We start from the raw sequence: 27,715 nt of genomic DNA, 5'->3' as shown, positions 1-27,715 counted from the left end.
GTTTTGTTATTTTCTCTCTATAGGGTGGAAGTGTACTCAAATGTACTGAAAGCTCTCCCCCTTAGCTTTAGTGATAATAGCTCAGTAGTGAATGTGTCAGAGGCAGAGCAATTGGAAACTAACGTTATTATGGTCGTAGTGGCTTCATACTAGCCATCTAGCTTCAACTGAGAAATAAAGCACAACTCTACCCTATTCTTACAGGGACAACCAAATATCATATAGTTTACACTAACATACATGACCTGGTAAATTGATGCACTGGTTTACTTTAACCTTTAAATGATCAAATACAGAAAGAACCTTGTTTTTCTGCCGTTTTCCCAACAGTGACCACCTGCTCCCAATCTTTAATAGTATTGCAGAGCTGACAATCTTTAATAGTATTGTAGAGGTCACTCAGCTCTATTGTAGAAAATATATGACAGGAAAGGCTGAGACCCGCTACAAATACTGCTCTGATCAAACCTCAGCTTTCCAAAATATCCTATTCTGTAGGAGGGAAGTGAGGCCGCTGGTAACATCGCAGTAATGGAATAACATGCAATCACCATAATATCCACAGACAATGTTTTATTTCAGAACTAACAGATGAGTAATACAAACTATGGATGAATTAACTCAAAATGCAAAAAGCTTGTAGTGTATATCATTTGAAAGTGTTTGCAAAAACCCCAATTCTCACACATTTTACAAATCTTTAAGACATTAGTGAGCGAGGTCACACTATTTGGATAGTCCGGATTATCCATCTGTAGATGCTCTACGGATAGTATGACTATTTGTTGATAAGGTTACGGTTAGGGTTAAGAATAACGGCCAGGGTTAAGGACATGATTAGTAGGTACAGTGCATTCAGGAAGGATTCAGACCCCTTCCCCTTTTTCACGTTTTGTTACGTTAACCTTTTTCTAAAATATATTATTTGTTCCCTCAATCTACACACAATACTCATTAATGACAAAGCGGTTCTGAATACTTATGCAAATGTGATAAACCTGTTTTTGCTTTGTCATTATGGGGTATTGTGTATAGATTGATGAGGGGGGGAAACTATTTAATCCATTTTAGAATAAGGTTGTAATGTAACAAAATGTGGAAAACGTCAAAGGGTCTGAATACTTTCCGAATGCACTGTAGTGAAAATGTTACTGATAGTCTATAGAGCAGTGATCTCCAAGGTATTCCTAGTCTATCGCCAAACGTTTCTGTAAACAAACAAAAAAACAGCGGTAAGCCTTGCGTTCCTATTTTATTAATTCATCTCCCGCTGTCAGTGGTAGACGCACTCGATTCAGCTGCACTGTATGCCGGCTGGCGATGTGTTCCCATTTCATTTGTCTGAAGGTACAAACTATGCATTCCCGGTGGGAGCATATCAAGTGAAGTGTAGGTCTACCACTGGCCAATCGAATGGCTCAGAAAAGCATGTCTGCAGTAAAGGAGCAGGCGTAAAAGAACGCTACGGAAAAGTTTATGCTGTAAGATTTCTAAACGTTTAAAACCATGACCAGAGAGGGACTCAACAAATACAGCAAAGCATGAGTAGGAAAGTGTATCGATAGGCCTGCGTTATTATTAGCGGCTTCTGTCTTTTTTAATATCAAGGAATATTTCACTTTCTCTGTTCATAGGAGTAACATGAAATAATGGGGTGCGACTCGAGTTTCGCCATCAGCTGGAAGACGGTGGCCCTTTTTGGTCAGTGTCAGCGGAGGAAAGGGAGAGCGGAGTGATGTTGAGAGACGGACCCTCAGTCTGCTGCTCTCTCCCTCCGCTGAGACTGACCATCAGATGCAGGCACCGTGAGACCAGTAAAAAGTGAATTATTTAAATGTATGCTCACTCAGCTGTGCTTCACAAGTAATACAACAACTGATTTATTATTAGTGTGATCCTATAGCCTACATCAAATATATATATATTTTATTAATGGTCTGAGAATAAGAATGCATTGGCAGGGCAAATTCAAGCAAAGCCAATACGCAGTGATAATGTTCTGGGCCAATAGCCTATTGTACAAACCTCATTAATACGGTGTTGTTTTTAATAGGGTGATGTTGCATGGGCTTACGTTTAAGTTTTTTATTTTTTTTACAGTAGATCTCGGCTTGCATTTTGACCCAGAAACTGATGGACTCCAAAAAGGTTGCTGACCACTGCTGTAGAACATCTACAGATGGACTATCCAAACAAAGTGTTACCGTGAAACCTTCCGTTTCTTCACAAGAATGTTTTAAAGTTCCACATTTTTGGGAATTTCAGTTTGCGGTTATTAAAACATTTAACATATATGATACATGCAAAGCAGTTTTGAGAATAAAGTAAAAGAGCATATTCAATCACAGTCAGCACTTTAAGTGGTGTCTTCCTAATAATGGCATGCAGTACAGTATTTCTTATTTAAAAAAGGCACTTATCTACTAGTGAAAGTAGAAAACAGCTAAGTGAATGAGAAGGTCAGGTGCACACAAAAGAACAATAAATATAGGTTAACAAACATTTGTGTAGTAAATAAATGAAACAAGCTTTAGCGATCGAAACATGAAGAAATGTCATCACTAATCAACCTTTTGAAATATGACAAGGAAAAAAATTGGAATTTATCAATAAAAAAATATAATTAAAATACCAATCATACAATGACTGTTTTTACTTAGACTAATATGCATTCATGTAAGAAACAAAAATAGATACAGAATGTAGTGTATTTTAAAATGGCAAACAGCACATACAATAGTAGAAGTTATTATTATAGCACATAAAATATTTGGAATAATGGAATCTATTAAAAAAATATTGATAATACCAATGCTGAATGTCCTGAATTGGTTCGTAGTGTTCTTTGCAAGGGACAGCTTCCTTTGAAGCATGTAATTGGGGAAAAATGCTTGAAACCTGAATGTGATACCCCATAAAATGAGTCACCCCCAACACAGCATATTCACTCCACGTTTCTGTACCTGGTGAAGAGGTTGTAAAGCACCCGCAGGGTTGACTTGAGGTCACAGTTCACGATATCTGGGAAATAAGGGAATTAATAACATTCGAATAAACACAAACAGCAATCTCTCTGAAAAAAGAAATGTTTTGATAGAATTCAATAAAAAAAATATTTGACTGGTATTGACTCTTATCAGGATATGCGGTATAAAGGAAATGTTTTGACCATGAGAAATGATTCAGGTGCAATACTGCCAATGAAAAAGGTACACCGACCATGAATGTGTTTCAACACGCAATCACAGACACACTAATACATAATACTAAGGACAAACTAACAAAGACGTCACGTAAACACGCACAAACCCCAACAAGTAAACATATCCACAAAGGGGCTTGGTGTGTAGTGCTTTTATTTTAGTTTAGCAAAGTGTGGCATTTAAGATTCACTGAATGGATTTGTACCGTAGAAGAGCATATAGCCAATTCTCTCGGAACAGTTCGAATGGAAGATACAGCAATATTCTCACATAAGTTTTGCTTTCAGGGCTTACTGCCTGACAGAATTCTCACCAAAAAATACTGGACTTTAAATTAGGAGGCAAATGTATTGCGCCATCATCATGGTTTTGCACCAAATTTCCAGAATCAGTCTTCTTAAAAATAAGAAAAAGGACAAAAAAAATGTAAAAGTAAAACAAAACCTAATTGTCCATGGGAACTATATAAACAGCATCCTAAAGGAGAACACCTACCTTCAGGTCTAGGTTTGGGTCTCTCCAAACCTCCGTCTTGCATCAGCTCAAAAGAGAAGGACACATTGTGCACCTGCATGAGAAGGACAATGACAGCAACATTACACAACAGAAGAGCAAGACACACAAGTAGGCCTAGAGTATGAGGAAACAGCTCCCAAACCATAACACACCTATACAATTCACACAAGTCATTACAGTTCCCCTACCACAGGTTCCTAGGTGTGTAAACATCAGCTCAATAAACCCATAAGCTCTTTACAGCTGGACAAACAGTCACTCGGCACCAGGCAAAAAGGAGAGGGGGGGGGGGGGGGGGTTCTATCAGAATTTGGTTGTTGTTTGGTTCATGTAAAAGTGTGGTACTGAGTGTCAGTACAGAATGTGGGAAGCCTTAGAACAGATCAGCTAGGAGGTGAAGGCAATTTAAGAAATATGGAGTGGATAATTAGTAGCCAAAGCTTAAGAGAAAGAGAGCGCTTGAGACAGAAGAAAGAGTGAGAGAGCGAAAGAAAAGGAAGAACAAGAGTTAAAAATCAAGCAATACCGAGACTGACCATTGGAGGATTCCTTCAGGCGAGTACCAGGGACTCCTATATAGCAGCTGTCCCTGAAAAGACCCCTTGTCCCTTCTCCCCCCCTCTCCCTGCATTAGCGCTAATCTCCTGGCCACTTATTGATTTTCTGTGCAGGAGCAGATTACAGATGCTGCCTGCCGGGTGCCCACTGCCTGGCACAGCACAGCCTGCTGGAGAGGACCCAGTCTCAGGCCTGACAGGGCATCCCTTTAGAAAGCCTGCTAATAATAGCCGTCAAGAGGATTTGGGTTGCACATTGTCTGTCTGACAATATGGAATAATCTTCATGATAAATACCAATATCAGCAAATAAAATTAATCACTGAGGGATTAGCAATCTTGAATTTAAAAATGATGCAAATGTTTGAATTAAACAATTAGGGCCTGAAAATACAATAATTTGCTGGAAATGTATGAAACAGAACAAAACAAAGACTAGTGTGTTCACTGTCATTAAAGTGTACCACACAGAGCAAAGATAGAATTTGGAAAAATGGAGAGTAAATGTCAACATACCTGTTGTTCAAAGTTCTCAGGAGTCAGGAAAAAATTATAGAGTGGAACAAAGTAGCCCTCCAGCAATCCCATCAGCAGAACAAGGTACACACCGTCAGCAAACTAAAGAATAAAAAAAACATGCTTATTCATATCAATATACAAGAGGTATGATTCTAATTAGATACAGTTGAAGTCGGAAGTTTCCATACACTTAGGTTGGAGTCATTAAAACTCGTTTTTCAACCACTCCACAAATTTCTTGTTAACAAACTCTAGTTTTGGCAAGTTGGTTAGGACATCTACTTTGTGCATGACAAGTCATTTTTCCAACAATTGTTTACAGACAGATTATTTCACTGTATCTCAATTCCAGTGGGTCAGAAGTTTACATACACTAAATTGACTGTGCCTTTAAACAGCTTGGAAATTCCAGAAAATGATGTAATGGCTTTGGAAGCTTCTGTTAGGCTAATTGACATCAATTTAGTCAATTGGAGGTGTACCTGTGGATGTATTTCAAGGCCTACCTTCAAACTCAGTGCCTCTTTGCTTGACATCATGGGGAAATCCAAATAAAACAATTGTAGACCTCCACAAGTCTAATTCATCATTGGGAGCAATTTACAAACGCCTGAAGGTACCACGTTCATCTGTACAAACAATAGCACGCCAGTATAAACACTATGGGACCACGCAGCCGTCATGCGCTCAGGAAGGAGACGCGTTCTGTCTCCTAGAGATTAACGTACTTTGGTGCGAAAAGTGCAAATCAATCCCAGAACAACAGCAAAGGACCTTGTGAAGATGCTGGAGGAAACAGGTACAAAAGTATCTATATCCACAGTAAAATGAGTCCTATATCGACATAACCTGAGAAGCCGCTCAGCAAGGAAGAAGCCACTACTCCAAAACTGCCATAAAAAAGCCAGATTACGGTTTGCAACTGCACATGGGGACAAAGATCGTACGTTTGAGAAATGTCCTCTGGTCTGATGAAACAAAAATAGAACTGTTTGGCCATAATGACCATCGTTATGTTTGGAGGAAAAAGGAGGAGGCTTGCAAGCCGAAGAACACCATCCCAACAGTGAAGCACGGGGGTGGCAGCATCATGTTGTGGGGGTGTTTTGCTGCAGGAGGGACTGGTGCACTTCACAAAATAGATGGCATCATGAGGGGAAATGATGTGGATATATTGAAGCAAAATCTCAAGACATCAGTCAGGAAGTTAAAGCTTGGTCGCAAATGTGTCTTCCAAATGGACAAAGACCCCAAGCATACTTCCAAAGTTGTGGAAAAATGGCTTAAGGACAACAAAGTCAAGGTATTAGAGTGGCCATCACAAAGCCCTGACCTCAATCCTTTAGAATATTTGTGTGTAGAACTGAAAAAGAGTACACTAGCTTTCTCAGGATGAAGTGGGCCAAAATTCACCCAACCTATTGTGGGAAGCTTGTGGAAGGCTACCCGAAACATTTGACCCAAGTTAAACAATTTAAAGGCAATGCTACCAAATACTAATTGAGTGTATGTAAACTTCTGACCCACTGGGAATGTGATGAAAGAAATAAAAGCTAAAATAAATCATTCCCGCTACTATTATTCTGACATTTCACATTTTTTAAATAAAGTGGTGATCCTAACTGACCTAAGACAGGGAATGTTTACTAGGATTAAATGTCAGGAATTGTGAAAAACTGAGTTTAAATGTATTTGGCTAAGGTGTATGTAAACTTCCGACTTCAACTGTAATTCCAGTTTATACTGTACCTGTGTGTCCAGTTCAGCCACCTCCAGATTGAGCTTGTTCAAGTGTTTGTTCACAAAGGTGATGAGAGTCTGTGGAAACAGCAGTCAGTTCTGTGAGGCACGCCAACAGTACAACAGAAAACTCTACTACTACTACTAGTATTAACAGACACTACCTTTTTTACCACATTGAGCTTGTCTGGAGCGTGATCAAACAGGGTGTCGAAAGCATCTCGCTCTTAATGGACGGAGAGAACAGTCATACCGTTACTCACAGAAACGAGGTGAAAAGCTTCAAGGTTGTCATATACTGAAAACAGCGATTTAAAATATATTAAAAAAAGAAAATAAGTGTCAAATTTACTGCGACTGATTAAAAGATGCATTAGGAGAGAATAAACCCAGTAGAAGACATACCATGTCTGCCAGATAAAGCCCTGAGGGAAAAGAGAAAGACAAAACAAGATTTGGTCTTCAAGGACAGCTCACAAAGAACTTCATTAAAATGTCCATATTAGCCTACTTTACATTTGAGTAATTTAGCAGACGGACGCTCTTATCCAGAGCGAATTACAGTAGTGAGTGAGTACATTTTCATACTGGTCCCCCATGGGAATCGAACCCACAACCCTCGCGTTGCAAGCGCCTTGCTCTACCAAGTGAGCCACAAAGGGACTATTCTACAACTACTAAATCTTTTTCAAATTATTACCAATTCTACAAGGTATGACTCCAAACATCTAGAAAAGGCAACTCTCCTCAATGTAATGCTCACAAATATTCCTGATAGGCATCAGTCTGGAATTTTCTGTAATGACCTTAGTGATCACTGTTTTACAGCCTGTGTAATGGCTGCTCAGTGAAACAACCTGTCTTGATTGTCATAGACACTTACTAAAAAACTTTAAATGAGCAAGCCTTCCTTCATGAACTGGCCTCTAAAATGGTATAGAATCAGCTTGATCCCCTCTGTCGAAGACGCTTGGACTTTCTTTTCTTGATATTTTCAGTGATATTGTTAACACGCCCCCATAAAGAAAATGAGAATTAACAACTGGGTCTAGCCCCTGGTTCGACTGGGATCTTGTAGAGTTACTCCACCTCAAGAATTGCATTTGGCGACAGGCTCGGCACACACATACTCCGGCTGACTGTCTCTCGTTCAGGCAAATGAGAAATAAGTGCACTTAGGCTATCCGGAAGGCCAAAGTTAGTTACTTTAAGGAGCAGTTCTCTCTCTGTGGGTCTAACCCCAAGAAGTTCTTGAAAACGGTTAAAGACCTGGAGAATAAACCCTCCTCCTCACAGCTGCCCATGTCCCTTAATGTTGATGATGTGGTTGTTACTGACATGAAGCACAAGGCTGAGCTCTTTAATCACCTTTTCATTAAGTCAGGATTCCTATTTGACTCAGCCATGCCTCCTTGCCCGTTCAACATTTCCTCATCTCCCACCCCTTCTAATGCGACTATCCCCGATGATCCTCCCTCTTTTTCCCCTGCCCCGCTACAACGTTTCTCCCTGCAGGCAGTCACTGAGTCCGAGGTGCTAAAGGAGCACCTTAAACTTGACCCCCAAAAAACATCTGGGTCAGATGGTTTAGCCCCTTTCTTCTTTAACGTTGCTGCCCCTATCATCGCCAAGCATGTCACTCCTTTCTGGGGAGGTTCCCATTGCTTGGAAGGCAGCCACGGTTCGTCCTTTATTTAAAGGGGGAGATCAAGCTGATCCTAACTGTTATAGGCCTATTTTTATTTTGCCCTGTTTATCAAGTGTTGGAAAAACTTGTCAATAATCAACTGATTGGCTTTCTTGATGTCTATAGTATTATCTCTGTCTGGTATGCAATCTGGTTTCCGCTCAGGTTATGGATGTGTAACTGCAACCTTAAAAAGGTCCTCAATGATGTCACCATTGCCCTTGATTCTAAGCAATGTTGTACTGCTATTTTTATTGACTTGGCCAAAGCTTTTAACACGGTAGACCATTCCATTCTTGTGGGCCGGCTAAGGAGTATTGGTGTCTCCGATGGGTCTTTGGCCTGGTTTGCTTACTACCTCTCAAAGAGTGCAGTGCATAAAGTCAAAATCTGCTGTCTCAGCCACTGCCTGTCACCAAGAGAGTACCCCAAGGCTCGATCCTAGGCCCCCCGCACTTCTCAATTTACATCAACAATATAGCTCAGGCAGTAGGAAGTGCTCTCATCCATTTATATGCAGATGGTAGTCCTCTACTCAGCTGGCCCATCCCCGGATATTGTGTTAAATGCTCTAAAACAAAGCTTTCTTAGTGTCCAACAAGCTTTCACTACCTTTAATCTTGTTCTGAACACCTCCAAAACAAAGGTCATCTGGTTTGTTAAGAAGAATGCCCCTCTTCCCACAGGTGTTATTACTATCTCTGAGGGTTTAGAGCTTGAGGTAGTCACCTCATACAAGTACTTGGGAGTATGGCTAGGCAGTACACTGTCCTTCTCTCAGCACATATCAAAGCAACAAACACTCAAACTGGACAGTTCTCAAACTCTTCATTCAAAGACTCAATCATGGACACTCTTACTGTCAGTTGTGGCTGCTTTGTGTAATGTATTGTTGTCTCTACCTTCTTGCCCTTTGTGCTGTTGTCTGTGCCCAATAATGTTTGTACCATGTTTTATACTGCTACCATGTTGTTGTGTTTCCTTACCATGTTGTTGTCTTAGGTCTCACTTTACATAGTGTTGTCTCTCTTGTCCTATATTTATATGTACTTATTATTAATCCCAGGCCCCCGTAGGAGGCCTTTTGGTAGGCCGTCATTGTAAATAAGAATTTGTTCTTAACTGACTTGCCTAGTTAAATAAAAAATTAAAAGATACCATTGATACATTCATATCAACCTGATACAGAGGAATGTTGGTGGCGATTAACCTTACTGAACAGTAACAAAATGGGCCACTAGGCATTGTCACATGTTGAGTCAAGGGGCTGCTGCAACATCCCAACAGCTATCACACAAAAGAGGGCCAACAAGGAATGGCTTAGCGGCCAACAAAAAACGGTACCCTTTCTCTTCATGGTGTAATCCCTGATGGCAGTGGCAGGGCAACGGTCCTGGTCATATGATAACAGCCCTGTGACCGTGACCATGATATGAGCGCTTTGCTCGCCCACTAATCTCCCCAGCTGCTCTGGACCTGCTGGTCCGCTCCAACCTCAGCTGGGGCAACGCTACACTGGCAAGGAACCATCACATCCCTGTTTACACAATGGTCGACTGTGTTCATACACACTGGTGAAATAATTGTGCTTGAAAACCTATTAACAGGATGCAGTTATTTCATAAAGGCTACAGAGGGGATTGCATTTGAGAGATACAAATCTATATTAAAGCACTTCATATTGTAAATAGGAGATTGCATTGTGTTTCGGGGAAGACAGTGGTATGTGGTTTACTGCTGTGGTGAACCCATCCCTATTTCTAACATAACAGAGCTCTCACACCGAGTGAAAAGGAAGGTTCTCTCAATGACTGGTTCATCCCATCAGAAAAAAAGTGACCTACTCTGTATTGCCCGTGATCTCCTCCTGGATCTGGCGAGATTGCAGAATCCCCTCCCTTTTCTGAGAGAAAATAAAGAAAAAACAGGAAAAGAAACAGTAAATAGTCATTTTAACAGTCATAGATTTAGCCGGTGGTAACTTGTGAAATAGACACCGTCTGGAATGCGCTTTTAACCAATCAGCATTCAGGATTAGACCCACCCGTTGTATAATTTGACAAAGTATTGTAGTACTGCCATTTATTGTAAAACAGCATTTAAGCATGTATAGCGAAGTTATTATAACATGTAACAAAACATGTATATGACCTCAGAGACTAATATCAAGTATCATTCATGTGTACTATGCACCAAACAAAATAAGAGGATTTACAGTACCTGAACCACCACTACTTGGATGGACACGTGATCAGGAAGTCTGATTGGTGCTCTGAAGTGCTGAGAAAGCGCCACCAACAGGTGAAGAATGGCCACTATACTCTTAGCATGGACCGCTGGGCAAGAGACCGGCAGAAATGGGGATTTGCTTTAGTTTTCATTGGAAGAAGAACAATGTTTTCATTGGAAGAACAATCAATGAAGGAAACAATGTTTTGATTCCTGCCTAATAAAAAGAAGCTAAATTAAAGGAGCGGTATCTAAAAGCCCTCTGATATCGGCCTGATCCTCTGAGCCTAAGAGGATCAGAACAGAAGTGTGTGTTACATCTCCCTTAAGTGTTTTCTTCAGCTTAAAAGAAAAAGGTTGAAAGCAGGGACCGACGCATTGATTTGGTTAGCGCTTGGCTGACAGAACTCTGCTGTAAATTCGATCAAAAACGCCATCATATCATGCAAGTGTTCCTCTTTCTCGATGTAGTCATGCATTTACCTCTTACCGTAAGCCGAGATCCACATTAGCGCCACTGGCTGCCCCTGGCACATTTGTTATGGTTTTTGAAAAGCAAAGTAATACAAAAAATAAAACACTGCACATACTCTGCTCTTCTATCCAGTGCCATGATTAAAACAGTGTTTGTCGTTTTTAAGTCACGTCTTTGTTGTTTGGAATATTGCAAACAGACGTGGCAGTTTCACCGCTACGGGTTACAACTTTAATGAATATGTATATTTCTGGACTACTTCCCTCAAATCAGTTCATCCCTACAACTCTCTTTCCTTTTCTCATACATGTACGCTAATGATAAAACACAAGCTAGAATGCTATTACCAGTGTTATCATATTCTTGTTAAAAGCCTCATAAAATGGAGACATCAAGGCAAACCTAAAGTGCTTTACTGAAATGTACTGTATGAACAGACATTTCTTCTACATTAGAGACGGCTCAATGGGAAGCAGAGAAAACTCGACGACCACTGTATGGACTCGTAACAAGCTGAAGCCCCCATGTATTCCACCGGTCTGACCACTTGGGCTCACTCAACAACTACTGTATGCCGAGTCTCTCTCACCAAAGAGAGGAAAATGGACTGAAACACGGAGGGACTGGCCAATAAGAACGCTTGTTATCATTTTCCGTTGCGTAATGTCTTACTACGGTGTGCCCTAATTAATACGACCTAGTTCTCAGCCTCTACTTACAGTCCACGTTCCATTTGATGCTCCTGGCAGAGACCTTGATGGAGTCGTTGATCCTCTCCAGCACCGTCTGCAGTTTCTGTTTCTGGGCGATCTCCGACTGGGTCACCTCAGCTACGTTTAGCTTCTCTCCCTCCAGCTTCTCTGAAACACATATACAAAGAAAACAGCATGTATTACATTTGGTCAGGGGTCTTCTTTAGCATAAATACAGGCATTTGCACAATGAGAGAAAGGCCTGAGAGAAAATGGTCAGAGGGAGAAGGCGATCGGTAGTAATGATCCTTTAAGTTTGATGGAAAACCATTAAATGGACTTGTTCCTCACCAAAGAGTTTCTGCAAAACCTGCCCGTCGTATAGATCCTCAGCCAGGTCCTTCACGATGATCCTCTCCCCCACCAACACATCATTGATCCAGTCGATCAACACCTTCTGGAGTTCCTGTAGTTTCTGGTCGTTCTTGGAGTTTGGGTCGACCATGGTGCGGACCTCATTCTCCTCTGTAGGAACGGAAAGCAAGATTAGGTAGCCAGTGTCAAGGCGTCTCATCTTCTATGGCCAGGGATCTCAGATGGGGACTGTACTGTACTGCACTTACCTAGCATGGTGTCTTCTGGGTCCAGTTCGTATTGGGTGGGGCTCAAGGGCAGGTTGATGGCATTCATCCCCTCTTCCTGGAGCTCAGACACTGTAGGGAGGGAAGACGCAAAAGAGAGCACATCACGTCACTCACAAGGCATCCTCTCAAACCGCTATCTTTCAGTGCCACAACTATAAATTCACGTAGGTTGTAAGTGGCTTACTGTTTGTGCCTCCTTTTTAACTGTGATAATTCGATTTAAAAAAAAAGTGCTTTCCACAATTTAGGCTACTACACGTTTCATGTTGCTCAGTACCTTTGCTGCTCTTAGCATTAGCTAAGCTTTGCCAGTATGGCCAATCCAGCAGACATAAGCACGGAGGGTCAGGGGAAATGAGAGGTTGTTGTTAAGGCGGGGGACAACTACTAGGATAGGGACCAGCACATGATAGCACTAATAGTGTTCTCACACCACTAACACACTAGCTAACTACTACCACAGCTATTTGGTCAAAATAGCCTAGCGCTAACACAGGACCGGGCGTTGCCTTCTTTATCATGTCTAATTGAGGTGTAGCGGTTATTTCTGGAAGTGGTTTCACTCGTCAAGGAATATTTTCTTAGAAGCTGCTGCTCATTGGAAAAACACGGCAATTTTATCTCAAGTCCAGGTAATGCCCTTCTGTCCTCCAGACAGGCATTTCCTCATAGTCTACTACTTATTGGCCCTCATCCGTACACTCCTCCTCCCTAGGCTATATCTCACAACAGAGGAGACGTGTTCTAAAGGGGATGATTCTTATGTATTCTTAAATCAATAGCAGCAGCTACAATTGATTCTTAAATCAATATCACGTTTTCTCCTTAGATCACTGCACCACCTCAGCTTTCTGTGTCACCGATCCTAAATCAGCTTTATCTGATCGGACACTGTTCTCAGTTAACCAAGACAATATACTTTCCCCACCTGTTTAGTAGCCTATTTATCACACAGAACATCATGGTTTCCCCATCAACCCCTGCCCTGCCCAAGCATGCCTTTCACTATACTGCTTCGTGTCAGTTTCAGTGACACCTGTAGTGGTGTGAACATCCTGTGCTGGATTTCTCACCCTTCCTTCCCAGCGAGGATGACATCCTCTTAATCAACACCATCAGCAGCCCTAATTCTGACCGCCTGTGTAGCGTCATATCAAGACTAAGGAGAATATCCTGTGCCTTGACAGCACGACAAACGTATTCACTTTTTCCAGATTTTGTTGCGTTACAGCCTGAATTTAAAATTTATTAATAGACATGCAATTATCTGTAAGGTCCGTCAGTTGAGGCTTGAATTTCAAAAACAGATTCAACCACAAAGACCAGGGAGGTTTTCCAATGCCTCGCAAAGGACACCTTTTGGTAGATGGGTGGGGGGGGGGGGAGGAGCAGACATTGAATATCCCTTTGAGCATGGTGAAGTTATTAATTACACTTTGGATAGAATATCAATTCACCCAGTCACTACAAAGATACAGACGTCCTTCCCAATTCAATTGCCGGAGAGGAAGGAAACCGCTCAGGGATTTCACAAAGTTTAATGGCCGTGAAGGGAGAAAATTGAGGATGGATCAACACTGTAGTTACTCTGCAATACTAACCTAATTGACAGAGTGAAAAGGAGGAAGCCTGTACAGAATACAAATATTCCAAAACATTCATCCTGTCTGCAACAAGGCACTAAAGTAATACTGCAAAAAATGTGGCAAACAATTCGCTTTTTGTCCTGAATACAAAGTGTTATATTGGATTTGCCCCAAACATAACATTACTGAGTACCACTCTCCATATTTTCAAACATAGTGGCAGTGGTGTAAAGTACTTAAGTAGTAGTTCAAAGTATTTTTACATAAGTACTTTACTATTTATATTTTTGCCAACTTTTAATTTAGTACATTCCTTAAGAAAATAATGTATTTTTTACTCCATACATTTTTCCTGACACCCAAAAGTACTCGTTACATTTTGACAGAAAATGGTCCATTTCACACACTTATCAAGAGAACATCCCTGGCCATCCGTACTGCCTCTGATCTGGCGGACTCTCTAAACACAAATGCTTCGTTTGTAAATGATGTCTGAGTGCTGGAGTGTGCCCCTGGCTAACCACCAATTAATTTAAATAAAATTGTGCTGTCTGGTTTGCTTAATATAGGGAATTTGAATTGGTTTATAATTTAACTTTTATTACTTAAATAGATTCTAGCAATTCCATTTACTTACGATACTTAAGTATATTTAAAACCCAAATACATTTAGACTTTTACTCGAGTAGTATTTTACTGGGTGACTCACTTTTACGTGAGTCTTTTTTTTAAATTAAGGGTATCTTTACTTTTACACAAGTATGACAATTGAGTACTTTTTCCATCACTGCATAGTGTTATGGGTATGATTTTAAAATCGCCAAGGACTGGGGAGTTTTTCAGGATAAAAAAAAAGAAACGGAGCTAAGCAGAGGCAAAATTCTAGTTCAGTCTTTTTCACCAGACACTGGGAGATGAATTCACCTTTCAACAAGACAATAACCTAACACACAAAGCCAAATCTACACTGGAGTTGCTTACCAAGACGACAATGAATGTTCCTGAGTGGCTGAGTTACAGTTGACTTAAATCTACTTGAAAATCTACAGCAAGACCTGAAAATGGTTGTCAAGGAATAATCAACAACCAATTTGACAGAGCTTGAAGAATTTTGAAAAGAGTAATGGGATTGTGCAAATGTTGCACAATCCAGGTGTGGAAAGCTCTTCGAGACTTACCCAGAAAGACTCACAGCTGCTTCTACAAAGTATTGCCTCAGGGGTGTGAGTACTTATGTAAATGAGATATTTATGCATTTCATTTTCAATGAATTAGCAAACATTTCTCAAAACATGTTTTCACTTTGTCATTATGGGGTATTGTGTGTAGATGAGTGAGAAAAAAACTACTTAATCCATTTTTAACTCAGGCTGTAACCGAGCAGTCACTTTATCCCTACCTACATGAACAAATTACCTCGACTAACCTGTAGCCCCGTACCCCACACATTGACTCGGAACCGGTACCCTCTGTATATAGCCTCATTGTCAATTTTAAGTGTTACTTTTATTTTTTAGTAAATATTTTCTTAACTATTTCTTGAACTGTATTGTTGGTTAAAATTATTCGGCATATGTGACAAATAAAATGTGATATGTGGAATAAGTAAAGGGTATGAATACTTTGAGGGCACTGTATGCCTTCTCTCAGAAATAATTGTATGACTGAAAATTACATGCATCAGCGTGTCTACAAGAAAACACAGGTATTATCACTGCCCTCCCAATCACACATTTAAATAATCTCCATAAACAATGTCCTCTTGACCAGCAGAGATTCACAGACAGAGCATGTGATGCTGTGAGTTGGGGTGCTAATCCTATCCCAGACCTGCTACAGACACTGGGTCTCCATTCCTCGTCGCCTTTCCTTCATATGAACTGATGTGAAGGAACTGGATTGGTGAAAGCAAATACCTGGTAGGTATCCACCACACATTGCTTACACCCATCCTGCAACATCATCTATGTGTAAATGAAGGAAGGGAAAGCAGCAAAGGACGCCACTTTAGATTGTTGAAATGCAGCCACAGTGTTTCTCCTCCCTCCCTCTCCTCATGCTCCAGCAGTGGGTGGGTGAATACTAACAGGCTGTCTTACCTGGTGGGCTGAGTGCTCGACAGCCCATCTCTCCATTCTCTGAGTTTCCAGCATCTTCCCTTCACCGACTCATCCTCTCCTCCAGCCTGCTTAACATCCACTGTCCTGTCTAACACTCTCTGTCTCGCCCTTTCCTCCCTCTCTCGCCGCGGTCCAATCAACAGGCTTGTTCAAGGCCGTGCCCCCTCTCTTCCTCCCCATCGTAAAATGTCGGAGAGCTTCAAATTAAATATACTGCCGCAACGCGGGACCAGAGACGCTTTCCATCAAATCACCAGGAACACACTGCGGACATCCTGGCCAGTGTGCTCCGCTGTGGATGTGTGTGAGGGAGAGACGGGATAGGGCTCAGCTGTAGTGTGTCAACCACTCAGGCCTGTGAACCCTGATTGATACAAACCAATCATAACACAAGTGTAGGGCCGGACAACCACATTTTGGGGGCCCCCTGGAGATCGGGGGCACTCTGAACAGGACAAACGAAGAGGGAACATTTCCACTTAATGTGCAACTTTAATTCATTTGATGATGAACTTGAGGGAAAACAATGGGCAACTCATTCATTTTATAGGTGTGTTAATCCTGTAGCAGTGAAATAAAGGACATATACTAGCAGTACAGCTGCTCCTGGAGTTGTGTTTGCGCTTGCCTCATTCCTGAGTAATTGCATCTGAAGTAGTAGCATACTCTACATGGCAACCATAGCCTGCAGCTACAGTAAGTAACTCTACTAGGCACTGCATGCGCTCCCAGGCTGCCCTGCAGGCCAACTCGGGTCAATACAAGAACGTTGAATTACAAGACATCCTACAAGAGTGTGTAAGCTAGTTTACTGATATTTAAGCCTATGTAGTACCCTACTCCATTCTGATCTCTTCAATTAATTTGCAGTTCGGAAAGCAGGCAATGGCGATATTCCTTTACCAATAACGAATTGACAGAATCAGACTGAAGAGTACACAATGGTCGAGGCGTGACTTAATTACACAACGTATTTTCTGCTCAGACAAACAATGTTGTAGCGACTAGTTAATTAAAATGAACTACACGGTCGTTCCATAAAATACTTATTTTCTGCTTGTGCTTTGCTGATGTTTAAAACAATTTTTTATACACATTCTACTTCACGCAAGTAAAGTTTACACATAGTCGTGACAGTATTGTTTTGATAAGAAAAGTACCTTCTTTTGCCTTCTTTCTTCTTACTAAAGTTCCTCCAAGTTTTCCCAGGAACGAGTCATCTTTCTTTTTGGAAGAGGGTGATTTCGGAGTCGTTGGCGACGGAGAGGATGGCGACTTTTGCGGCGAAGTAGCCATGATACAATTTATCCAAAAGTACAATGAATATTGTAAAAGTTGAGTAGGTCTCTGAAATAAATAGATTTTCAAGTCAAGTTCTGCTCAAATCAATTTTCACTCCCTAAAGCGGAAACGGAATTTCACCCAGCCTTAAATCCCTTCCTTGTTCCCTCCCCTATTTCTAGTGGAAATAAAACCCTACTGGCTGAATACATTGTAGCAACTGGCCCCTGTTGCTTTGACCAGCGTGCTATGTAACTTCTGATTTATCACAAACACATTTCTTCATTATCATATTTTTTCTAGTGGTATCAGTAAGGATGCATAGACATTGTTATAGGCGTTATTCTAATACCACCAACATAGGCTTTGATCCTCAAAAAGTTCTACAAGATGCACCATTGAAAGCATCTGGATTGGCTGCATCACCGCATGGTAACCCAGCAAACATGTCCATATTGGTACGATGTGGGTCCAATGCGGGCCAAAATATTGGCTCCATGTAGGCTGCCCACGTTGGGCCGCTGTGCCTTTGCTCATCAGCTCCAGATTGGTGCCCAAGGGATTTGCCCAGTGTGGGCAGGCCATATCTGGTGAGGGCAGCCCATACTTTGCCTGAAATAAGCCCATCTTTTCCCAGCAAACATGCCCACATTGGCACGATGTGGGTCCAATGCGGCTTAAAACATTTGAGCCCAAGGGCCTGTGCTGGGTTTGGTGTGGGCTAGCCCGTGCTAGGTTTGGTGTGGGCTCGCCTGTTTTGGATTTAGTGTAGGCTAGCCAGCGTTGGGATTAACCGTGTCGGGCTGATGTGGGATGGCTGTGGGCTGGCCCATGCTGGGATAGCCCGTATTTGGTAGGTGTGGACTTGTTATGCCTTTTTGTGGGCTAGCCCCAGTCCACCTTGCCCACATGAGGCCAATCGGGTTATGTTTGCTGGGAACTGCTTGGCATTCGACCGCAAGGCGCTACAGAGGGTAGCGCATACGGCCCAGTACATTACTGGGGCCCAGCTCCCTGCCATCCAGGACCTCTTACTCTATTCCAGGTAATGTCAAAGGAAGGCCCTAAAAATTGTCAAAGACTCCGGCCACCCAAGTCACTGACTGTTCTCTCTGCTACTGCACAGCAAGCAGTACCGATGCACCAAGTCTGGAGCCAACAGTACCCTAAACAGCTCTACCCCCAAGCCATGAGACTGCTAAATAGTTACCAAATAGCTACCAGGACAATTTGCAATGACCTTTTTTGCACTAACTCTTTTGACTCATCAGATACGCGGCTTCTACTGTTTATTATCTATCCTGTTGCCCAGTCACTTTACCCCTACCTACAGTACCAGTCAAGAGTTTGGATACACATACTCATTCAAGGGTTTTTCTTTATTTTGCTATTTTCTATATTGTAGAATAATAGTGAAGACATCAAAACTATGAAATAACACATGGAATCATGTAGTAATAAAAAACAAAGTGTTAAACTCAAAATATATTTTATATTTGAGATTCTTCAAAGTAGCCACCCAGGTTTTTCTTTTTTAAATACATTTTTATTTATCTCCGGAAGCCAGTTAAGCATAAATTCTTATTTACAATGACGGCCTACACCGGCCAAACCCTCCCCTAACGACGCTGAGACAATTGTGCGCCACCCTATGGCACTCCCGATCACGGCCAGTTGTGATACAGCCCGGGATCGAACCATGGTCTGTAGTGACGCCTCTAGGACTGAGATGCAGTGCCTTAGACCGCTGCGGCACTCAGGTCAGGGTTGGGTAGGTTACTTTCTAAATGTAATCCGTTACAGTTACCTGTCCAAAATTGCAATCAGTAACGTAACTTTTGGATTACCCAAACTCAGTAACGTAATCTGATTACATTTGGATACTTTTGGATGACTTTCCCCTTAATTAAGAGGCATTAGAAGAAAACAAAAATGTAGGTTACCAATTGAACCACATCTATTGCAGGATAAATCAATGTTAAAGTTTACATTGCTGGTCATATATGGATGTTACATTTTACTTTATGGGTTGGTTATGAAGGCTTCTTCTAATCCATCACTTTCTACTACACATAATAATACGATTAAATTATATCTTTACATTAAAAACCAAAGTCTATCAGAATTCCAGTCATTCCAATAAATATTATACACCTTGATCTTCAAGAATAGGACTTGGAAATATGGAAGTATAGATTAGCCAAATTGTTTAACCTGAGCATGACCCCAAAACTAAGGACTTATTAGCCACCCCTACTCTGTTGTTTATGATTTTGTTGTCATGGAGGACTGATTGGGCTCATTGATTCGAGTTGAAAAATAAATGCTGCTTTCATGGAATTGCATGGTTTGAGCACTACTGAAAAGTGCTATTTACATGTGAAAAATGAATTCCATATTTATATTATATAAATATGAATGCCACATTTGCAATAGGCCTATTGTTAAACTTTTTGTTGGCATACTTTGATATCTTGATAATATGCAGTTGTTTAAAGGGCAAATCCACAGTTAAAACAAATAAACGGCCATCCCGCCTCTGTTTTGGTAAAAAGCTGAGGGATGGGCCTGGAGAAATGTAACCACTCTCAGAATAACAGACAGAGCTATGGATGCAAGGACTGACCATCCATGATATCAACATGATTGTTTTAGCCATGTTATGAGGTTATACAGTGTTAGTTTACATTTACATTGTTTACAAACATTGGAGAAAAACAAGCTTATATTTTGGGTTCTCATGGAGTGTGACAGTTGAACTAAGCTCATGAGGCATTTATAAGTTATATTCTTCAAGAATCAATGAACATATATACAGTACCAGTCAAAAGTTTGGACACACCTACTCATTTAAGGGTTATTCTTTATTTTCACAATTTGCTACATTGTAGAATAAAACTGAAGACATCAAACTATGAAATAACACATATGGAATCATGTAGTAACCAACAACATGTTAAACAGATTTTTTTTTAAAAATCATTTTTGAGATTCTTCAAAGTAGCCACCCTTTGCTTTGATGACAGCTTTGCACACTCTTGGCATTCTCTCAACCAGCTTCATGATGTAGTGACCTGGAATGCATTTCAATTAACAGGCGTGCCTTGTTCATTTAATTTGTTGAATTTATTTCCTTCTTAATGCGTTTGAGCCTATCAGTTGTTGTGACAAGGTAGGGGTGGTATACAGATGATAGCCCTATTTGGTAAAAGACCAAGTACATATTATGGCAAGAACAGCTCAAATAAGCGAAGAGAAATGACAGTCCATCATTACTTTAAGACATGAAGGTCAGTCAATTCAGAAAATGTCAAGAACTTTGAAAGTTTCTTAAAGTGCAGTCAAACCATCAAGTACTGTGATGAAACTGGCTCTCATGAGGACATTAGACCGGTGGAAATCTGTCCTTTGGTCTGATTAGTCCAAATTTGCAATTTTTGGTTCCAACCACTGTGTCTTTGTGAGATGGATGATCTCTGCATGTGTGGTTCCCACCGTGAAGCATGGAGGTGTGATGGTGTGGGGGTGCATTGCTGGTGACACTGTCAGTGATTTATTTAGAATTCAAGGCACACTTAACCAGCATGGCTACACAGCATTCTGCAGCGATACGCCATCCCATCTGGTTTGAGCTTAGTGGGGCCATCATTTGTTTTTCAACAGGACAATGACCCAACACACCTCCAGGCTGTGTAAGGGCTATTTGACCAAGAAGGAGAGTGATGGAGTGCTGCATCAGATTACCTGGCCTCCACAAGTCACCCGACCTGGGAACTCCTTCAAGACTGTTGGAAAAGCATTCCAGGTGAAGTTGGTTGAGAGAATGCCAAGATTGTGCAAAGCTGTCATCAAGGCAAATAGTGGCTACTTTGAAGAATCTCAAATATAAAACTCTATATGTGTTATTTTATAGTTTATGTCTTCCCTAAAATGTAGAAAATTGTAAAAATAAAGAAAAACCCTGGAATGAGTAGGTGTGTCCAAACTTTTGACTGGTACTGTACATAAGCAATATCTTTCTTTGAGAGGGAAAACACATTTGATAGGCTGAATCTTTGGGTTTCTGTAGTGTTTATAAGTGCTTTCCAGTGCAACTGACAAAGTGTTTTATATTATTCTATTTATAAGGCTGTATACATTCAGAGGTTTTCTTGGTAAGGCATACAGTAATCTCTGAAGGCTGTCTCGAGAGACTAGCCTATACAGACACTTGACATACAACCCTCAGGTCCATAAGAGGTGTGGTCCTCAAGTAGGAATTGACAAGTCAAATTGATATACATATTCAAAAGAGTCATCATGCCACGTGCGGCCAAATCCAGTAGGGTAGTCACTAGTAGTGAAGTCACTTGTCTCTTCTGCCTGTGGAGCTGCATGGTGCTGTAGCCTTTTCCCTGCCCCAGAGGGCTGATTCTCTTCAGGTCCAGTGGAACTGGTAGCCTCTAGACAGTACCAGGCTCTCCGGGTCTCTGTCCTCAGCCCTCTCCTGCAGCCGCTGCTCCTCCAGCAGGCTGACCAGAGTGTCTCTCCTCTCCACCACCTTCATGATCTCTGTCAGCATCTCTTGTTCCTCCGCCAGCTCACCGGAGCTCTTCCTGGAATCTGCAAAGGGCCACAGCGGATAAAGGGCAGCGGCGCAAACGTATAACAGTGGTAAGTACAGAATGTGTAACAGCTGTGTACTACAATTGCACAGTACTACGCTACAATTACACAGTGTGTGACCTATACCGTCTATGGACATCCTGCATCGTAGATCCATCTGTAGTTGACTTTGTCTGTCCTCCAGCTCGAGTTCCTGAGCACTAACAACAGACAAGACAACTCATTTCGAACACTTCACTCCATAATGCGGTCACTATCTGAGAATGCACTGTGCCTCTCATCTTTTCCTACTTACAATATGACCAGCTCCTCCTCGTAGCGTGTCAGTCTGTTCTTCTCCAGGACCAGCTTGAACCACATTTGAAGGAGCTCGTGCTCATCAGAGAGACCATCACCTTTGTCTGATAGTGGGAGAGAGCAAGGTCACAATCAGTTACCCCAACCCCATATAGAAGTTTGATCATCCTGTTTCTTCATTCCTCATTACGTCCAAGGTCGACTAGTAAGCTCCCTGTCACAAGGTTATACAGTAGATGGACATAGTAATCGTCCAACTGTACATGAGCCTATAACGTAAATGGGTCATTCCATCAATTCGGTGCCTTTTGAGAAGTATAACTTGGTGGGGGAAAAAAACGCTCGATTTTCACCTGATTTTAACATTCTGTAATAAAGAGCACACGTTCAACTTCATAAAAAGTGTTCCCCCATCTCAATAAATAAAAAAATAAAATGAATATAGAAAGTGCCTATTACTATAAAGTAACAGGGTTGACGTAAATCCCTCTGTCACAAGGGGATTATTGTGTGGAACAGGGAGTGGCAATTGAACGCAAGCTTCACAATTTGTATTTATTGTTCAAACGTTTCTAGCCTGTCTATTTATGAGTAACAGGGTTGGCGTGTTATGCTCGACCTGCTCAGTTTTCCACCACAAAACACCAGAAAATGGCCAAAAAGAGTAGAACCTGCTCACCTACTTTTACCCTATGATTTGACTATTAGATGTTCAATGTTTATTTAGAAAAAACACATTTAAAAAGGAATAGTTTCACCATATTAGAACAGGAGTTCAGTTCATGTAACAGAGTTGACCTTAAAATGAGGGACAGATGTAAATGAATCACTAATCACATGAAATAGATAATAATATTCAAAATTGACTTTGCCAAAGCAAAAAAATAACTAAGGCTTTACAGTGAAGGTGAACTTGGAGAAATGTTGGGGTTAAGTGAGTTAAAACCTTCCTAGAAGTCACATGGAGGGACATGTCAAAATGCTGAATTTTGGCACCTCAGCTTTTTTGACACTTCAGCACTGGTTGAATCAACATTGTTTCCACGTCATTTCAGTGAAATTACATTGAACCAACGTGGAATAGACGTTAAATTGACATCTGTGCCCAGTGGGTTCTGTCTTTTTTCATATGAAAAATCTGATTGATTGATTTTTCCATGGGGTCTATAGTAAAGGGGACTTAATATAACCGACTTTTACAATTCAATATTGGTCCACAATTTCTACTTAAAATATCAAAGGGATGCAAAAGGTAATCACTTTGTGGAACGGCCTAATACTAACGCTAGCGACTTCATAAAGCACTTTATAATGGAACTTCGTAACTATCAGAGGAGCTTAAAGAGTTAACTTTTGAAAATGTAATAGCATGAAAGTGTAACGCGCAGACAACAGACTAAAGGTATTTAAACTGCATAAGCACATTCTCCATACTAGTGTGTCATTTAAACAAGTTAGTGGGTGACGATCTGGAGAAATAGATTTTTATGTCAAAGCTACTAACACAGAGATTTAAATTAACTACAGATATGACATATTAGACCCATTAGAAGAGTGTGTTTGATTGAACGACCGCTCCTCGTGCCTTTTCTAAATCTTCTGAAACATTATGCCGTCTTTGTTGTCAGACAATTAAGAGGAAGCTCCTTCTCTACCATTGCCACATACTGTACAGCACTGTGACCCTTGCCTCCAAATACCCCGGCAAACATCCATTGATTCATATTTTATTTTTTTACCTAGACAATACATCTATTTTGATTGAGGAGAGTCAGATGCAAAGTTTAAACTCTGAGAAAAAGCCTTGTGTTCCTTTTTCAAACTCAGAATCTTGCCATGTGTAACGGATGTGAAATGGCTAGCTAGTTAGCGGGTACGCGCTACTAGCGTTTCAATCAGTTACGTCACTTGCTCTGAAACCTACAAGTTGCGTGGCTTTTGTGGAGCGATGGGTAATGACGCTTCGTGGGTGTCAGTTGTTGATGTGTGCAGAGGGTCCCTGGTTCGCGCCCGAGTCGGGGCGAGGGGACGGTTTAAAGTTATACTGTTACACATGCACATACACTTGTCATTGTCTGACACCTACCCCTGCCCTCTTTCTATCCATTTGGAGTATGTTAATAATGTAAATGAACAAAGATTCTATTGCTCCAAGAGCCCTTCGCTATAATGCAATTATCCAAACAAGGCAAAAACAGCCACACAATGGCTGCCACTGCAACACAAGATAATATCTCTGTGTAGTTTTAGAATCAGAATTTGCGAAATCATTCACTGTACTGAGAGGAGCCTGCCTGTAATGTATAGGTCTCAATGGTATTTAGACAAGATACACTCAGTCATTCAGTGGAGGCTTTTAACATTGAGCCTTTACACAAAAATGACTTTACAAAGGAGATGTGCTTTCCATTTGAGAATAGAAGGAAAAAAACTTTGATGAAACAATTGCATTACTCAGTTCTGTGTGCTTTTATGCACTGTAATCTAATTTAATATAATTGTAATAAAAGTAACAGCTAACTATGCTTAAACTCCCTATAATTCTTTATCTGGGTGTACCTCAGCCACGCTAAAGGTCCTAAACGATATCTTAACCGCCATCGATAAGAAACAATACTGTGCAGCGGTATTCATTGACCTGGCCAAAGCTTTCGACTCTGTCAATCACCACATCCTCATCGGCAGACTCAACAGCCTTGGTTTCTCAAATGATTGCCTCGCCTGGTTCACCAACTACTTCTCCGACAGAGTTCAATGTGTCAAATCTGAGGGCCTGTTTTCCGGGCCTCTGGCAGTCTATGGGGGTGCCACAGGGTTAAGCACCAGCTGTCAGAGCAGCTCACAGATCACTGCACCTGTACATAGCCCATCTATAATTAGCCCAAACAACTACCTCTTCCCCTACTGTATTTATTTATTTTGATCCTTTGCACCTCAGTATTTCTACTTTGCACACTCATCTACTGTCAAATCTACCATTCCAGTGTTTTAATTGCTATTTTGTATTTACTTCGCCACCATGGCCTATTTATTGCCTTTACCTCCCTTATCTCACCTCATTTTCTCACATTGTATAGACTTATTTTTCGACTGCATTATTAACTGTATGTTTGTTTTACTCCATGTGTAACTCTGTGTTGTTGTATGTGTCGAACTGCTTTGCTTTATCTTGGCCAGGTCGCAGTTGTAAATGAGAACTGGTTCTCAACTTGCCTACCTGGTTAAATAAACGTGAAATATATATTTATTTTATTTTAAAAATCTGATGGGTGCAGAAGGAACAAACCCATTTCTGAGAAACGTATGAAAATCCCATTTACAATTCCGGCAAAACACAATTTACCTTTGAGGACTATGATTATCAGTATAAAAACATTACTTGTTAAAAGGAATGACTGTTTTTCATTCTAAAATGGCTGTCTTTAATGGCTAACTTGTATATCACGATGTGCAGGGGTAATGAAACATGGGTAGCTTTCCCACCGCCTTCCTCTCTTCACAAGGCCAATTGCCACTGTAGTGATTTCAAAACAATTTTAACTTGAGGTTATTTTGGTTAAGGTTATTTAGAATGCAAATGACTATAATTTGGTGCCATTTGTATTATATATTTTCCTAGCAAATGCATCAGAGTAGATCTGACTGTAGACTACTCAAGATAAGGAAATTGAAATAATGATTAGAGAAGCATTGCCACTTTCAAACCTCACAGAAACAGGTCAACTAGAACGATCATAGGTCTTTCTGAATGCAGTATTCACGTGTCTCGACTATATGTTCTTGGCTGAGGTCAAACAAAGATTAGAGTTCCATTATCAGCCATACCTTTCTCCGCTCTCTGTTTATAGCTCAGTCTTCACGTGCCATGTCTTTGTGTGTTACCTTCAGAGAATAAGGCATCTCTGATTCAAGGACAAGGACGCCAACTTACTGAACATTCTGATTTTGACCCTTCCAATCCATTCTCCTAAACTCGTAAAATTCTCTGGCCACGAGTCAGAGATACATCAACTGAACGGATGCACTTTTATGTACTTCACTCATACTGTACACAGTGCAGCTGTTGGAATCCGCACAGCATGGGATGACAAATGTACAGTACTCGTCAAAGGTACAGTACATGCAGTTGGGACTCACCTGGGGATTCGCCTCGAAGGACCTTCTCAATGGTCACCCCTCTCTCCTCCAGGTCCTTCTGCTTCTCCCCCACTTCCTCCAGCTGCCTCTGTATGACCTTCACACAATAAACAACCATGTCAGAATCAACCAAGACAGGCTCACAATGTAGCTTGACACATAATATTTATATTCCATTAATCTCCCCAACAAATCAAGTACGTTTGTGGAAGACTTCATGAGTGATTCAAATGTATCATAAAAAAAATATCTATATAGATGGGTTCGTTGACAACGTCACGAAAACGATGTGCGCACTTCCATGGGGCAGAAGTCAGCGTGTTGTTGTCATACTGGATGGCCAGATTGTTAGCAAGAATGACAAGAAACTACCATGTGGGGAATCGCAAGGGGCTCGTTTCATCTTGTTATTGATACCATGTCTTGTTTTAAGGTGTTTTGACTGATTTCATGTCAATGCTAATATGCTCAAATTCGATAGCTAGCTAACCAATAACTGTAATAATGATTTTGAGAGACAAGTGCTCATTGTGTTTTCAATAAACATCAGGGCCGAAAAATAGCTTACATGTTGCCAACAATCTAAGCCAACCCATATGTTTCGCCCCATAGTTGCGCATGCCTCAGTTTTGTTGCTGAACAACCAACCCGTCTATAAAACATGTAAATGAATGGCAAATGATCCCAGAAGCCCCTTGTGTGGTAGTGCGGTTGTGTTGTTTATGTGCTCTCCTGTACCTGGGCTCTGTGGAGTCTCTTCAGCTGCTCTCTCTTGTCCTGTTGAATCACAGTCTTCTCCTGCCTCCTCCTCTGTCTCTCTGAGCGCCCATGGATCTAAACACAGACCAGCAAGACAGTGTCACATACCACTTACCTTACAGCAGAGTTGAACCCTATTTTCTTAGTCACAACTATTAGTGTTCTGTGCACAACAGTCTGATATCTTATCAGTCATGCACTTATCCTGACCTGGCGGAAGTAGGAGAGATTGTTCCTAACAGAGAAGTGCAAAAAACAGTGCTCAAAATGAGAGGGTGGAGTGTGTGCGGTGAAGCCATGGCCCAGACCTACTACAACACCAGAGTGGGATTTCCTCCCTGTATGTAATGTGATAAGAGCAGGTCATGATGTGCTCCTTCAGCTTTCCCAATAATCACTCTCTAATGGAGGATGGATTATCTGTTCCCCACCGGCCTCTTTCTGCCTCCTCTGTATCCTCTGCCTTGAGGAGAGCTGCATCTAATCACTGATCTGACCAGTGGAGGCTCCTCAGAGGAGTACCATCCTCAGTGAAATTCATAAAAATAAAAATTGTAAAACATTTAAAAAGTTATCCTTTTTAGATAAAACTATACTAAATATATTCACATCACCAAATCATTGACTAAAACACATTGTTTTGCAATGAAGGTCTACAGTAGCCTCAA

The 27,715-nt window shown here is 41.1% G+C and overlaps 2 protein-coding genes across 7 annotated transcripts in view; both read right to left on the bottom strand.

Moving 5' to 3' along the window:
• Positions 1–558: 558 nt before the first annotated feature.
• LOC129866778 (alpha-parvin-like) lies at positions 559–17,403 on the bottom strand. Of its 2 annotated transcripts, none has more exons than XM_055939655.1 (12): positions 17,129–17,403; positions 12,242–12,331; positions 11,970–12,143; positions 11,646–11,786; positions 10,443–10,558; positions 10,067–10,125; positions 6,941–6,960; positions 6,700–6,761; positions 6,545–6,613; positions 4,793–4,894; positions 3,699–3,771; positions 559–3,021 (listed from the first exon to the last, which is right to left on the bottom strand). In XM_055939655.1, exons 1-12 carry the CDS (start codon positions 17,262–17,264, stop codon positions 2,945–2,947), a joined length of 1,119 nt encoding a protein of 372 aa, XP_055795630.1. In that variant the 5' UTR covers positions 17,265–17,403; the 3' UTR covers positions 559–2,944. The 2 variants fall into 2 exon arrangements, with proteins under 2 accessions (XP_055795630.1, XP_055795631.1); XM_055939656.1 differs by lacking the exon at positions 17,129–17,403 and adding an exon at positions 15,948–16,059.
• A 1,303-nt stretch (positions 17,404–18,706) lies between these two features.
• LOC129866776 (F-actin-monooxygenase mical2b-like) overlaps positions 18,707–27,715 on the bottom strand; it is a 79,703-nt gene continuing 70,694 nt past the window's right edge. For all 5 annotated transcript variants that reach the window (XM_055939649.1, XM_055939650.1, XM_055939651.1 and 2 more), the window contains 5 exons: positions 27,027–27,122; positions 26,289–26,385; positions 22,150–22,255; positions 21,981–22,054; positions 18,707–21,851 (listed from right to left, as the gene is read on the bottom strand). In XM_055939649.1, the coding sequence (XP_055795624.1) occupies positions 21,667–21,851; positions 21,981–22,054; positions 22,150–22,255; positions 26,289–26,385; positions 27,027–27,122 (558 nt within the window). In that variant the 3' untranslated portion in view covers positions 18,707–21,666. The remainder of the gene's footprint in view (positions 21,852–21,980; positions 22,055–22,149; positions 22,256–26,288; positions 26,386–27,026; positions 27,123–27,715) is intronic.

The sequence above is a fragment of the Salvelinus fontinalis genome, chromosome 12, assembly GCF_029448725.1.
Source record: "Salvelinus fontinalis isolate EN_2023a chromosome 12, ASM2944872v1, whole genome shotgun sequence".
Taxonomy (NCBI): Eukaryota; Metazoa; Chordata; class Actinopteri; order Salmoniformes; family Salmonidae; genus Salvelinus; species Salvelinus fontinalis.
Note: the sequence above shows the minus strand (reverse complement) of the source record. Positions and strands in the feature narration are given on the sequence as shown.